Source organism: Suricata suricatta, chromosome 12 (assembly GCF_006229205.1).
Source record: "Suricata suricatta isolate VVHF042 chromosome 12, meerkat_22Aug2017_6uvM2_HiC, whole genome shotgun sequence".
Lineage (NCBI taxonomy): Eukaryota > Metazoa > Chordata > Mammalia > Carnivora > Herpestidae > Suricata > Suricata suricatta.
This window is the reverse complement of record NC_043711.1, coordinates 78822527-78838102: the sequence shown is the minus strand read 5'-3', so window position 1 is coordinate 78838102 and position 15576 is coordinate 78822527. Positions and strand designations below refer to the sequence as shown.

Below are 15576 nucleotides of genomic sequence, written 5' to 3'. Positions count from 1 at the left end.
TTACAAGTAATTCATTTGTGAATATTTGTATTTTCTATGATTTTTGCTTTTCTACACAACTGTCCTAACTCCAGGTAATTATAGAACAAATACTCAGGTAATAAAGAACCCATGAGTTATCATTTTCCTACTTTACACTCAGATATACTGAGGCCGGAAGAGCCTAAGTAACAAAGTAGCAATCCCACAGATGGTAAAGAGTGGATAGAGGCCTGAGTTCACCTCCTGCACTGCTGGTGGGAATGAAAAGTGGTGCAGCCGCTCTGGAGAACAGTGTGGAGGTTCCTCAAAAAATTAAAAATAGAACTACCCTGTAGTCCAGGAATTGCACTACTAGGTATTTATCCAAAGGATACAGTTGTGCTGATTTGAAGGGGCACATGCACCCAATGTTTATAACAGTGCTTTCAACAATAGCCAAAGTATGGAGACAGCCCAAATGTCCATCGACTGATGAATGAATAAAGAAGTTGTGTGTGTATGTGTATATATATATATATATATATATATATATATATTTGTGTATACACACACACACACACACACACACACACACACACAATGGAATATTATTCCATGATCAAAAAGAACAAAATCTTGCCCTTTGCATAATGTGGATGGAACTAGAGTGTATTATGCTAAGTGAAACAAGTCGGAGAAAGACAAACATATGATTTCACTCATGTACGGACTTAAGATACAAAACAGATGCACATAGGGGAAGGGAAGGAAAAATAAGATAAAAGCGGAGGCAGAGGCAAACCATAGGTGACTCTTAAGTACAGAGAACAAATGAAGGGCTGCTGGAGGGGTTTTGGGTGGGGGATGGGCTAAATGGGTGATGGGCATTAAGGAGGGCACTTGTTAGCATGAGCACTGGGTGTTATATGTAAGTGAGGAATCATTAAATTCTACTCCTCAAATTATTATTATACTATATGTTAACTAACTCAGATTTAAATTTAAAAAAATAATATAAAAAAAGAAGAAGCCTAAGTTCATACAAAAAATCTCTCACTCACCGGTTTTGCAACCTGGGGCCAACTGTACTTCTTTGAACCTCAGTTTCCTTCTGTAAATCCTCAATGGGACAAACAGGATAGGATGATGGCACACATTTAATTAGTCAACCCACACGAGTGTGCTTTACTGTCTGTGTGCAATGCTCATTTGAGGATAATATCAATATTTTTATTCATGTAAAATGATGTCTTTCCTGCCACAATAATAGCAAAAATAATCAGGAAAATACTTTATAAACTTTAAAGTCCTATGCACATCTAAGGAATTAATTTTACTGCTGTGCAACCTCGGACCACTCACTTGTCTTCTCTGGGCTTTAGAGTTGTCATAAACAACGGGATGATCACTGTAATTCCTTCTAAGCATGATATCCACAATCTAATCAAATTTACAGACCTGCCAGGCCTTGGTCCAGGCCAGGAAAATCAACAACAACAAAAAAAGCAGATGAAAAATTAGGCCCTTACCTAGGTATGAGTAATCATCCAAAGACATCATAGTCCTTAAAATTTAGAAGTTTCAAAGACTTACATCTTCTTCATATAAAACAACAATAATAAAAACATTAAATTCCTGGAAGATACCGTTCCCGTTTTACAGATGAGGAGACTGAGTTCAGAGAGGTGATGTGAAGAGCACCAGTAATACCCGGAAGCCACCGCAGCAACGCCACCCTGAACGGTTCGTATGAGCAAGGCATGTGCTGTGCCCATGACCGGTACTACTGCACTGAATCCCCGCCACAGCTAAGTGAGGGCTGTACCATTTTCAGAGGAGGAAACAGAGGCAGAGACGTCCACAGCCCGGCTCTGCACTGACCCGCCGGCGCAGCGAGACCGTCCTTACCACGGAGGTATGAGTCCAGGCTGTGGTTTTCTGGAAAACCAGGGTGGATCTGTGACTGACGCGGCACGGGACGAAGGTGAGCACGTCAGCTCGCAGCGGGACGAGGACACTGCTGCTCACACGGTCTGCGTCCCCACCGGGCGGACGTGCGGCTGCGTCTTTGGGCGCTCTGGGTTCTTCTTAAGCCAGGTCACAGGGATATGGGGTGACGAGAATCCAGAGGACCTGTAGGTCACCTGGATGCTCCGCCCGGCTCAGAGCGCTGAAGGGGGCCTTGGAAGGAGTACGAGTAGGTGCTCCGGCCTGCAGGGAGAGACCGCCACACCTGAGAGGCATAGAGCTGCCAAAGGCCAGGGCGCCATGGGAAGCCCCAAGGCGTCCTCCCCTTAGGGTGTAAAGGTTAATCCCAACAGGAGTTGGATTCGAAAGCCAACATCAGAGGTCAGGCAATGACTGGACAGGGAGCAGCACAGCAGTGTGTGGGGGGCTGGCTCCCACCCACCCCTCGGGGCAAACCCCCACATCACTGGTCTCTGCTTTCCAGCTCTGCTAACTCACCAGCTTTTCTTGGCAACCCTATCAGGCAGGAGCTATTACCACCCCCATTTCACATATGAGGAAACTGAGGCCCAGACAGGCGAGGTAACTTGCCCACAGTTCACAGCGGATCAGTGGCAGAGCCAGGGTTCTTAGCCAGACAGTCAGCCCCAGGGTCTTTGTCTGTGGTCTCTGCTCAGGTCTGTCCTCCAGCCCCAAAAAGGGAATATCATGTCCATGCTCAAAGCCCAGGTCCTAGAAAAGCAGGGGGCATAGAGAAGAGCTTAGGAGCACAGGCTTCGGGGGTCCCACTCAAGTTTGCAATCCTGGCCCCTCACTGGCTGAGCCTGAGCAACGTAACTCTCTCTCTAAGCCTCAGCTGTCCCATCTGCGAACTGGGAGGAGTCTTAATTTTTCAGGTAAGTGCTGCTCTAGCTAAGTGGAATATAGTGATCACATAGTGATCACTCCAAAAGTGGTCTGTCATCATGCTATGCTCACAATAACCATCTGAGAAAGTGTTGTTCATCATGTTTCTAACATTAGAGAAAGAAAGGCTCAGAGAGGTTAGTGACTTGCCCACGGGCCTCACAGCATCCAGAACCCACGTTCCAAACCAAGGGTCGTGACTTGAGTCATGGGCTCTTTCTGTTACATCACAGCTGCCTTTACTTCTCTATAGTTGGTCGCATAATAGTCAATGAACTTTAATATTTTGCTACTTGCAGCCCAGCTTTGGGCTGGGCACCCCGAGACTGCAAACAGTCATGGCACGACACCCTCGGGGGACCCCATTGTCCAGAGGCCAAGCGAGGGTCAAGGCAAGGAATCGCCGGCAGGTCCCATGGGCCAAGGAGTGCCACAGCCGACAGGGCCCAGGCGAGGCACTGAGCGCTGGGCAGGCAGTGCTTTGCCTGAGGGCTCAGACAGCTGGCGGCAGCCTGGTGACGGGACACCCATCTGCTCAGCTCCAGAGTCTGGCCGCCTCTAAACGTAAGATCCAGAGTCTGCTTCAGAGGAGTGAGGGTCCCATCACAGAGGAGAGGCATCAGCAAGCAGACGGAGCCCCTCATCAGGACGCCCTGCGGGTCAAGTACCACAGTGGTGACGGAACCATGCACACAGTGGGGCCGTTCAGGGACAAGGAAATACCAGAAACAGAGCATGTAAGACTGAGTTTGAGAATAGACGTGAGTTGACACCGAGGTCTGTATTCTGCCGCAGGATGGGGAAGAAAAGTACAAAAGAGCACATTCAATTTGCAGACAGTCTGAAATCGGCCTGAATTGGCTTTTGACCCCAGCTCAGACCTCTCAGACCTCGGCCCCTCCTGTCCCATGTCAGCCAGGCAATGCGAGCATGACTGGGACACGGTAAGTGCCCTACAGGTGTCAGCCAAACACGAACAGAAGCCCAAGGTGGGGATACCGAAGAAGGGCTCTGTGGGCCAGAGTGGGAGGTACACTCTACAGGTGCACTCTCCCCAAACAGAAGGGGCCCTGAATGCCAGAAAAGGAAGAAAGATTAAGACAGAGAGAGGAAAAAATTCAGAGTGAGTCAGAAAGAAAAAATGATACTTGCTTTTCTGAGGACAAAAGACCAGTGGAATTTTCCACCCAGATCTGTATATCCCACTGCGGGGAAACGCTTCTCTTACTTCTGCTGCACATCGACAGAAAAGAACCTGGAGAAACTGAATGGCGAGTGGGATCATTCCCCAGGAATTCTTACAGCAGGCAGGTCAAGGCCTGTCCGGGAGAGAGAGGTAGGATGCAGGCTCAAATCCCTGGCCGGGAAGACGGGAAGACAGACGTGCTGTTTTGCCAGCTCTGCCTCCACCCACCCTTTGCTGGTAGCCGCAGGGGCCCTAAAGCCTTTCATATCCGCTCCCACCTGCTCACACCTCCTATAGGAAGCGGTCCTTCCCCACTTAGTGCGGTCCTGGAGAACTGTCAGTCCGCATTGGGGCTCCCCTAGGCCTGGCCAATCACAATACTCTATTCTGTTCGCACCCCACCTCCCCTCCTGGCCATTCTTTCTCCTAAGCTGATCCAAGCGGGACCGAAGCAGCTTGCGCTTCTGGGTCTGAACTGCTAGCGGGCAGCTCCCCCTAGTGGACAAAGTCCCGCACGGCCAGAAAGGACGAGAGAGGAGGCATATGGAGAGATCAGGATGGAGAGGAGGGAGGCAAGGAGAAGGAAGAGCAGGAGGGAAGGGAAAGAGAAAGGAGAGAGAAAGAGAGAGATTCGTTGAGAGAGAACTGAATAATAGAAAGGCACTCACTCTGCTTTCCAGCTAAGTGAGAATTCTGCCCTCTTTAAAATTGACTCTCAGAGACTTCCGGCTGAACCAGTCTTGATTTAAAACGTTCCTGGAAGAGACTTTGGTGCCCTGCAGTCCATAATCTCTGCTCTTTCCTGCAGCCAAGTGTTAAGGCAGAGAACTTTCTACCTGAAGAGCGCGTGGAATTGGGGAAGGGAAGTCCTGCTCCTTCTTGGTGAGGGTGTGGGGGGAGGAGGGAGGGAGGGAACTTAGGGTGAATGGCTCAGAGTTTTATCACCAGCCCAAGGCATCCTCCCTTTTCTCACCTTCATCCAGTGCTGCCCTGAGCCCCTGACCCAACCAGGCAGCACCCCCGGCCGCTGGCTGGTGTTTTCATGCCTGACTCTCCCAACCATGCTGCCCAGAGGGGCCGACAAGAGGCCGCGCCCACCTTTCCCCAGCTTGGGCGCCTGGGCCCACAAGGTGATCTTGGCCCTGACGGGGCGGCTCCTCCTCCGGGACCACCCAGCAAGCAAACTCACTCCCGTCCAGCGTGGCCTCCGCCTGCCACGTGTGCTTCAGAGAGTAGGGCCCATCTGAGTTCCTTGTGACCTGTGAGGGCTCCACCATGTGGACCTTGTGTCTGTTCTCCATCCAGGTGAGACGTAGGTGCGAGGGGTACAAGTGACTCGCGTGACAGGTGAGATCCACTCTCTGATGTGCATGGATGTACGTCCCAGAGGTGTTGGTGGTGATCTTCGCGGTGGGGACCACTAGACAAGCAGAAAGAAATGTGTGTTGAAATTCCCTCTGCCTGGCTGGCCCTCTTCCTTCTCCAGACACGAGACCGAGACCTGTCACTCTCTCCTCTATTAACTTTTTTTTTTTTTAGAAATGTTTTCTTATATACTTAATGTAAGGCAAATAAAGTAAAGTGTTAACGTTCATCAAATATGGGTAGGGGTACCTAGATGTCTGGTATGTTATTTTTTTTTGTATGTTTGAAATATTTCATACCATGAAATACAATTTTAAGAATTACTGGCGCTCCTGAGTAGCTCAGTCACTAAAGCGTCCGGATCTTGATTTCAGCTCAGGTCATGATTTCACTAGTTCAAGCCCCGCATCAGGCTCTGTGCTGACAGTGCAGAGCCTACTTGGGATTCTCTCTCTCCCTCTCTCTCTCTGCCCAACCCCTGCTTTCTCTCTCTCTCTCTCAAATAAAATAAGCAAACATTTAAAAAAATAAAAAATAAATAAAATATGATGTCCACAAGGACAGGGATTTAATTTATTCATTGCTATATCCTCACATCTAGAACAGTGCCTGGTTCACAGTGGATATTTGTTATTTGTTGAATGAATAAGACATTTTTTTAAATTTAAACATCATAACAATGATATCAATAGAGCAGAGACGTTTGGAATGGAAGGTTGAGACAAGATCATAAGATAAGAGTAAGATGATGATGATGATGATGATGGTGATGGTGATAAACGGAAGGTTGAGGCCGAACATTAATAAACCACTTACTGTGTGTCAGGCACTGTACTAGTGCTTCATAAGGAATAACTCATGTGATCCTCACGAGAAACCTACAAGGGCTTATTTTTATACTCATTCTAAGAGGGGACCGAGGCACGAAGAAGGCAGGTGACTTCCAAGATCATACCAGTCGTAAAGTGGTACAGCCAGAATTAAACCCAGACGGTCGGCCCCTGAAACTCATGCTTTTAATGGCTATGCTGTGTGGTCAGACTGAGGAATCTCAGTCTCCGGGGCTGAAGTGGGGGCTTTGGGCACAAGACTCTGAAATCCAATGCTGCTGGGAAATGACACGTCTTCCCCCACCCCCCACACTTACTGCCCACCCACCTGGGGCACTTGGGAGAGGTTCATGGTCTTCCACAGGGGCTCCCCCAGTGCCCTATGGGTGACTTCACAGGTGATCTCCAGTGAGAGGTCTTGGAAGGTCAGTGTCACCCACACCTTACTGGTGACAAAGTAGTTGCCTGGGTTGTTAGTCACCGGGTGCTGAGCTGAGGCTGGGCGCTCATCTCTGCCCTTCATCCAGGTGACATTGAAGTTCCAGGAGCTGAAGGGGCTGGCGGTACAGTTGAAAGGCACCGGGTTTCCCACGGTTGTCCTCCAAGACGGGCCCGTCAGAGAGATGAAGGGCTGCCCGGCTGTGAAAGAGAGCTCGTGACATCTGACCCTCACCAGCCTGTAAACTGCCCGTGGAATGTCGGGCCTTGTGGACTTACTATGTGCTGTGTCTGGTTCTGGCCTTGGGGCGCATGAGGCAGATGTCAAGTAAACGGACAAACATATCTTTATAACTGGGGCTCAATTTCAGGGAAACAAAGTGCAGATGTAAACAAAAAAAACAAAAACGCCAGAAGGCTTATTCTAGAAGAAAATAGAAGAAGGTGGAGGAGGTGACATTTTGAGCTGAAACCGAGGGATGGATAGGAGCCAGCCATGAGAAGGGGCGTGGGAAGACATTCTAGAAAGTGGGAATGGCAGGTAAGAATGCCTGGGAGGAAGCGCGTGGTGGGCTTGAGAGGCTGAGAGACCTGTAGGACCCTAACATCACGGGCAAAGAGGTCCAGATAGACCTGTGGTACAGGCTCCTGACTCTGTTCTGAGCATGACCGGAAGCTGCTAGAGACTGTGAACACAGGGCCAGGTGGCCTCGTGGACATGGTTTAAAAGGACACAGTGGGGGGCGCCTGGGTGGCTCGGTCAGTTAAGCCACCGGCTTCAGCTCAGGTCATGATCTCGTAGTTCGTGGGTTCGAGCCCCGCATCGGGCTCTGTGCTGACAACTTGGATCCCGGAGCCTCTCTCTCTGACCCTCCTCTGCTCGCACTGTCTCTCTCTGTCTCTCAAAAATAAATTTTTAAAAACTCAAAAAATTAAAAAAAAAAAAACAAGAACACGGTGGTTGCTCTGTGGGGATGGAAAGCAAGTGGCAGGAAGGGAGCAGTGACAGCAGTGAGGAAGTGACACAGGACTGCCTGGACCAGGCTGGTGAGCGATGGGGGGCCTGAGACCCACTGGGCAGATGCAGCCACCAGGACCTGGTCACAGACTGATGGGGTGTGGGGGACACAGTGGGTTATGGGCAAATGCCTCCCAGGCTTTCCTGTCGCGCATCTGGGTGATGTTTCTAGTTTCGGGGAGAAGTGTGGCAAGGACGCAAAGATCTCCCTTTTGGATACCGGTGTGACATTGAGGGCCACCGCGGACAGGGATCTCCTAATCAGGTCTTTCCTGTCCACATCTGTGCTTGCTCACCTCCAGGGACAGGGAGCTCTCTCCCCTGAGGCAGCTCTCCCCTTTCTGTCTAGCCTAGCATCTGTGCCCTAGAGTCATCCCAGGACACCTGCAGGGCCAGACTCCCCTTCCCCTCCTGACAGCCTGCAGGGACGTGACAGCAGTGACCTCTGCAAGTCTTCACTGTCCCCCCCTGTGCCCCTGCTCTGAGCCCGTTTGTGAGCTGGGTGCTGGGGACACACACATGTGTCAGACAGGACCTCCACGCTCAAGGAGCACCTGGTCAGGTGTGTGGGTGTGGGGAGGAACACAAACCAGCACCGACAACACAGGGTTCTGGGTGATGGAAGGCGGCTCAGGAGGCTGCGGAGCGTGTCCTCTTAGCCCCCAGCTCCAGAACATTCTGTGTCTTGCTCTCCTCTGAGCAGACCCTCGCAATAATCATCACCCCACCGCACAGCACACCCTGTGGTGCTTAGGACATTTCCGGGTGTGTGTTTATTTTCAATTGCATCCCACTGTGGGAGGCTGGTATTATTGTCCCCACTCTCTGGAAGAGGAGACGGAGACAGAGAGGTTTAGTGACTTGTGTGAGGTCACGCAGCCTGCTGGGGGCTAAGGAGGGGGGTTGGACAGGTCTGTCTGACCTCGAGTCCTACGATCTTCCTGCAGGGCCTGCGGTGCCATCACTCAGGGAGGGGGTGGGCAGGGGAGGTCTCCCTTCTGTCTCTCACCGTCACACCCTCTCTGACCTAGATCTGCGAGCCACTCAGACCAGAGCTGACATCAGGGAGGCTGGTGAGAGGTGGGCTCCTCCATCCCCCCTGCTCCCCCAGTCTCTCTTCCTTGTGTCCTCCTGGCCCCCAGCCCCCACCACCTTTGTTCCCTGCAAGTGAAGACAGGGTACACACAGCACCCTGGCAGGTAGACAAAGGGCTCCGTGAGGTCCTCTGGGCTCCCGGCCCCTGTACAGGCAGCTGGATTCGGTAAAATCCCTGAGGACCTCCCTACCACTCTGAGGGTGTCTCTGGGCAGCACCCAGGACTTACCTGTGAGTCCCAGCAGGAGGGTGGGCAGCACGGAGGTCAGGGCCTGACCCCGAGGAGCCGCCATGGTGAGGAGGCTCCGGGTCCCTGGTCGTGCTGGGCCCCCACCCTGGAGAAGGCTCTGCACGGGCCCAGGAGCCACTGCCTTGTCTCCCGACAGCCGAGGGCGGGCCGTGCTCTTCCTGGACACACACCCTCCCGGGCCTGGAGCTGCGGCTTGAGCCACACGGACAGAAGTGGTCACTATGGGCCTCCTTCCAAACCCCACAGCCTCCGGTCCGGAGTGTGCAGCTGGGGAGGTGTCTGCTGCCTCTGGCTTGGGTGGTGACTGGGGTCCTCCGAAGGGGAGCCTGCGGGGGCTGGGGACCCTGCCCCCTCCCGCCAGGCTTGGAGCCACAGGGCCCCCTGTGATGTGGTGACAGCCTCCTCCATGCTGAGCAGACGTGGCCGAGCCTGCTCCGGCCAGCCCGTGGCGGCTCCTGGGTCTACAGAATGGGTTGGTCGGTGAAGTGAGCTGGGACGTCCAAGGCCAAATAAAACCAAGTAAGTGCACAGACAGGGAAACCAGCCCCTGCCCTGCCGCCTCCCTGGGCCGGCACCGTACGGCTCGGCTTCTCTCGAGGCCCAGAATCCACTCCGAGGCCACAGGCCAGGGGAAGCCGAATGTCGAACACGGCTACCAACGCCCTGGCCTCTCTCTGTCCCCTAGCTGCTAGGGTTCGCCTCTCCATGCTAGTCCCTTGCCCCCATACACAACGACTGGCCACGACGACCGCCATCCTTCATTGCTGTCACCAGCGCCTCGCGCTGTGCTGGGCACGTGGTGGGTACTCGCTGTAATGAATGGGACCAGGTATGTTCTCGGGGCTGGTTCACAGCAGCAAAGTCTGGCTGGGCCCAGCCCTCCCACCTCCCCAGGCTCTGTTCGCCCAGCTAACTGTGGGGGGGGCTCTCAGCCTGGGGGAGACGGGTTTGGACTCCCCTCACTGCCTCAGCCGAGCAAGGCACTCCCAAAGGACAGCTCCTCGGGACGAGGATGCCTGCCGGAAGAGGAAGCCGTTTGTCCCCTCCAGGTGTCTCTTGAGGCAGATGGCGGACTTGCCACACTGGCCAGAGAAGGAGGAACTGAAACCAGACAGGGTGGCGGAGGTGCAGCCTGAACTTCCGCCACGAGAGGGGAGGCGGACCTCGGAGAGCCCCCAGGGAGGACGATGGCCAAGCTCAGAGCTGTTGGTGGCCTACTCAAGAGGGCCCCAGAAGCAAGAGACTGCAGGATGGAGTCTGGGGAGCTGGACGAGACCGTGCACGAGGCACCCCACCACCACACACGCGTGCACGCCCATCCACGCATGCATGCACACAGGGCCCCCACCTGGGACCCGACGCAGGGACAGGAGGAGAAACAAACCTGGGACCTGATGTGGGGACAGGAGGAGAAACAAAAGAACCACTTTGTGAAGGAGGGACTTGGGGGCAGTGCTGGGTGCAGTGAGGGAAGGTGCGATGCTGGCCCTACACTGGCCGTGACGTTGACATCTGGAAACAGCTTTGGCTGGGCTGGGCTTCGGCCTGACACAGAAGAGCTTTTTCACAGGTGTTTGATGAAAATTCATCCCTGATCATCCATTCGTTCAACTATCATAGAGCATCTTCTGACAAGTGTCCAGAAATGTGGGCTCTGCCTAAGGGATAGAGAGGCAGGCAGAAGAAACATGACAGGGCCAGGCTGGAAGCAGGGCTCGGAGACAAATCAAACCAGTTCAGGCGGGCGCCCCTGAAAAGTTCCATGAAGTGGTTGCGCCAACCACAGGACCTTGGTCACACCGGAACCTCGGTTTCCTCAACTGTAGCAAGAGGCTCGTGATATCTACCTGTGACTGAGTCTTATGCATGTAACCTCTAAAGTCCTGAGCATAAAATAAAAGCTAATAAATGTGAGTTTCCGTCCTGAGAAATGCAACTGGATCCTGATCTCTCTGATGCCTCTTCTGCCTGCTAACTCCTCCCACTCACCTTTCTGCCCAGAGCTCAGCCTGTCTCCACGGCAACGCTTAGGGAGCCACAGGCAGTTGTAGATTTCTAGTATCCACGCTGAAAAACTAAAAGAAACATGAAATTAATTTCAGCTGACATACTTTCACCCGACATCTGAAATCTTATGGTTTCAACCTGTAAACATGATGAAAATACTGTGATATTTTACATCATTTTTTCCTCTAGTCCTTGAAAGTTTCAACAAAGTGAAATGTATGTTGTAGGTTAGCAAACTGAGTAAAAAATTGAAAATCATTAACTTGCTGTTTTGGCTTCTGTACATTGCTTTGCAGATGTATCTTCTGTTCACTGTTCTGACTCCATGGTGACCGCTATGTGGCTCTCTGTTGGAATGATCAGAAGGTGCTAACCTCGCCTGTAAGTTTGCCTGCTTTCTAAACAGACAACTTAGGTCGTAAATTGCACTCCCACCCCCCTGTTTGAAGCTGACCAGACAAAGCACACGTGTGGGAAGTCATGTATTCACTGTCTCACAGAACCTGGAGTGCCTGACTATAATTGGTCATTTCAAGACCCTCTTAAGACAAAGAACTTTAAAACTTAGGGTCCCGCCAGAACTACTGTTGGTTTGTAAAAATGTGACTGGGTGTCTGAAATGCTGTAAACTTTAATTGGTTGACTAAATGATGATGTTTGCTGCCTTGCTAAAGTCAATACAAGCTCACTGCTACCTTTGTTCGGGGCCATTCTCTGCTCCTTAACACCAGGGAGATCGGGTTTGGCCGTAAATAAAATCTTGCCTCGCTTCTATTTGGCTTTTGGTAGTCTTTATCATCACCCTGTTAGAGATAAGATCCTCAAGGTTACTAGAAGCCAACGCCAGAGATCTCTCCATACTCCATTTGAATCTTTTCCATCCAGGAAGTGAAGGAAGCTCCTCTCTGCAGATTGCAGAGAAGAGAACGGAGACCAAAGGAGAAGCAGGCAGCTTCTTGACCTGACTTCACCTCTTGGGACCACCAGAGAGGTGGGAGAAAAGGCAGGGATAGTTGGTAGCCATGTAGTTTGAGGGAAAAGCCAAAAATTAAAAGGTAATTGCCAACTAACCTGTGATGGGAGATCAGAACTGTGGTTGCCTTTGGGGATGAGTTGGGGACAGTGATTGAGAGGGAAGGGGCATGAAGGAACTTTCTGGGGTGATAGTTTGGTTGGGGTTGTTGATTGGAATGTTTGTTTACACAGGCGTTTGTTAAACTTCAGCCAACAGACACTTAAGATTTGTATATTTCACTGTATGCAAATTTAACATTTAGGAACAGGAAAGCTGTAAGCAAATTTCAAACTTTAGTCATGCTGATTTAGAAGGAAGTATACTGATGTCTGGAATTTACTGATGGTGCCATTGAAATGCACCAAAAATGAGATGGATGGATGGATGGATGGATGGATGGATGGATGGATAGATGGATGGATGGATGGATGGATGGATGGATGGATGGATGGGTGGATGGATGGATAGATGAATGGATGGATGGATGGATGGATGGATGGATAGATGGATGGATGGATGGATGGGTGGGTGGATGGATGGATGGACGGATGGATGGATAGATGGAAGGATGGATGGATGGATGGATGGATGGGTGGGTGGATGTAGGGATGTGTGATAAACCAAGTATAGTCACATGTTAATGGTAGAATCTAGGTGGTGGCTATATGGTGTTCACTATAAAACTCTTTGATGGGATGCCTGGGTGGCTCAGTCTATTAGGATCCAACCCTTGATCTCAGCTCAGGTCTTGAACTCAGTGTCCTGAGTTCAAGCCCTGTGTTGAGCTCCCTGCTGGGCGTGGAACCTACTTTAAAACATTTTTGACAAAATCGTATAAAAGGTATGTTGCACATTTTCATAGTAAAATGAAAAAGAATTTTTCTTCCATGTTGTTTCATCTTGTCTAGCTGCCCAGCCCCTTTTGAATGCCTTTACTGTGTATTACAAATTTCCAGCCTCAAGAGTCCCGAAGGCAGAACCCAGGACACCCGAAGCCCGGCCTCCCTTGCAGCTCGGATGCAGGCTCAAGACCTGCACCCCTCAAATCACACCCAGACTCCCACTCAGAGTGTGTAATCCATGCATGTCGTGCGTGTGCTCATGTGAGTGGAGGCCAGCTGTGACGCCGGCTCTGCTTCCCCAGACCTCGCAAGGCTGAGTTCCTGTCCCAGAAACGGTCTTGGCAGGGCAGGGGCAGGGGCGGCAGCAGGGCCTGCTGTTTCCTCCCCAAGCCAGTTGTGAGGTGCCAGGCATCATTCCGAGAAGCTGAGTGCTCCTGATTGTTCCGTGAGTCCTCTTTATCCTTTTAATAAACTCCTTCCTTTTTTCTTTGCCGAAAACAGCAGTTGCCAAGGAGGAAGCCCGAGAGGTGGGCCTGAACCGACCCTCCTGTAGATAACAGGTGGGGATCCGGATGTTCCCACGGGCCTCTGGGAAGCACAGATGCTGAAAGGGCTGCGGGAGGAGGCTTTCCAGTTCTGTGCCGTGCATGGAAGGAGCTTGGATGCTCTTCTACCGTTCTAACGACACGTAGATAGCTGAAAATCCACAACTTCTCTTAGATCTGTCGGAGAATCGAGGTCACAGGGCAAGCTACTGACCCCCAACTTGGAGAGATAGACGCGTAAGATGGAGAGAATGGCAATTTACTGGAGCAGAAACCTCCGTGGGGGCCAGTCCTGGGATCGGAAAACCCTGTCTGTTATTGATGGATCGCTGGAGGCTCAGCGTGGACAAGTCTGAGAGATAAAAACCCCAGGGGCACCGTCCTGAGGGGACCCCATGCCTTTGGGAGCCTTACCACCAGAAGTCCTACTGGATTCTCTTAGTGACAATCGGAGAAAAATACCTCCGTGCTTCAGTCAGGGGGAGGGGAAAGGAACCATTTGGAACTAAGCCAGAACATTCCATTCTTAACAAGGCTTGCTCTTAAGAGAAACTACTTAACCTCAGCCTAAGCTACTGTGGTTTTGTAGAAGCCTAACTGACTTGAGACAAGGGAAATACCCAACTCCATCCCCCTCTAGCCATCCTCTAGGGCCCACCGAAGGGGGCTGAGGGAGCTGAGAAACTCTTGTGAAGGTCATGGCCCAGAGGCTCAGGCTCACTAAAATACTGTGACCTAATCATAGAATGCTTCCCCTCCCCCCACATCTCACTGCCACATTACCAAAGACCTATTTACCAGAGTTATTTTACCCACGACATCATGTCCAGCCTTCAACGAAAAATCACAGATCACCCTCAAAGGCAAAACACAGTTTAAAGAGACAGAGAAAACATCAGAGCCAGGCTCAGACACAGCAGGGATGTTGGAATTATCTGTCCAGGAATTTAAAATAACTAGGTTTGGGGCACCTGGGTGGCTCAGTCAGTTAAACGTCCGACTTTGGCTCAGGTCATCATGTTGCCATTGGTGAGTTTGAGTCCTGTGTCAGGCTCTGTGCTGACAGGTCAGATCCTGAAGCCTGCTTTGGATTCTGTGTCTCTCTCTTTCTGCCCTTCCCCCGCTCACACTCTGTCTCTCTCTCAAAAATAAATAAACATTGAATGTGTAAATTGCTTTGGGTAAGAATGACATTTTAACAATGTTTATTCTTCCAATCCATGAGCACGAATGTTTTTCCATTTCTTTGTGTCTTCTTCAATTTCCTTCATACGTCTTCTATAGTTTTCAGCATACAGGTCTTTTACATCTTTGGTTAGGTTTATTCCTAAGTATTTTATGGTTTTTCGTGCAATTGTGAATGGGATCAGTTTCTTGCTTTCTCTTTCTGTTGCTTCATTTTTAGTATATAAGAATGCAACTGATTTCTGTACATTGACTTTGTATCCTGCAACATTACTGAATTCATTGATCAGTTCTAGAAGGCTCTGGTGGAGTCGATCGGGTTTTCCATGTAGAGTACCCTGTCGTCTGCGAAAAGGGAAAGTTTGACTTCCTCTTTGCCGATTCTAATGCCTTTTATTTCCTTTTGTTGTCTTATTGCTGAAGCTAGGACTTCCAGCACTATGTTAAACAACAGTGGTGACAGTGGACACCCCTGTCGTGTTCCTGATCTCAGGGGGAAAGCTCTCAGTTTTTCCCCATTGAGGATAACATTGGCTGTGGGCTTTTCATAAATGGCTTTTATGATGTTTAAGTAAGTTCCTTCTATCCCAACTTTCTCGAGAGTTTTTATTAAGAAGGGATGTTGTATTTTGTCAAATGCTTTTTCAGCATCTATCGACAGGATCATATGATTTTTTTCTTTTGTTTTGTTGATGTGGTATATCACATTAATGGATTTGTGAAGGTTGAACCAGCCTTGTAACCCAGGAATAAATCCCACTTGATCAAAATGGATAATACTTTTTATATGTTGTTGAATTCGATTTGCTAGTATCTTGTTGAGTATTTTTGCATCTGTATTCATTAAGGATATTGGCCTGTAATTCTCTTTTTTCGTTGGGTCTCTGCCTGGCTTAGGAATAAGAGTGATATGTGCCTCATAGAATGAGTCTGGTAGTCTTCCTTCCATTTCTATTTTTTGGAAT

The 15576-nt window shown here is 50.4% G+C and overlaps 1 protein-coding gene across 7 annotated transcripts in view; it reads right to left on the bottom strand.

Annotated features, from left to right (window-relative positions):
* The window catches only part of LOC115273600 (tyrosine-protein phosphatase non-receptor type substrate 1-like), a 53235-nt gene that overhangs the window by 7315 nt on the left and 30344 nt on the right, over nucleotides 1–15576 (bottom strand). For 4 of the 7 annotated variants that reach the window (XR_003900845.1, XR_003900852.1, XR_003900846.1 and 1 more), the window contains 5 exons: nucleotides 11007–11092; nucleotides 8997–10675; nucleotides 6545–6855; nucleotides 4690–5441; nucleotides 3584–4154 (listed from right to left, as the gene is read on the bottom strand). Coding sequence is in view for 1 of the 7 variants with exons in the window: in XM_029916715.1 (XP_029772575.1) it covers nucleotides 5247–5441; nucleotides 6545–6855; nucleotides 8997–9060 (570 nt within the window). In the remaining 6 variants the exon portion in view is untranslated. Of the gene's footprint in view, nucleotides 1–2372; nucleotides 2662–3583; nucleotides 4155–4689; nucleotides 5442–6544; nucleotides 6856–8996; nucleotides 10676–11006; nucleotides 11093–15576 lie in introns of those variants that run through there. The other 3 variants (XR_003900847.1, XR_003900848.1, XM_029916715.1) reach the window with 3 other exon arrangements.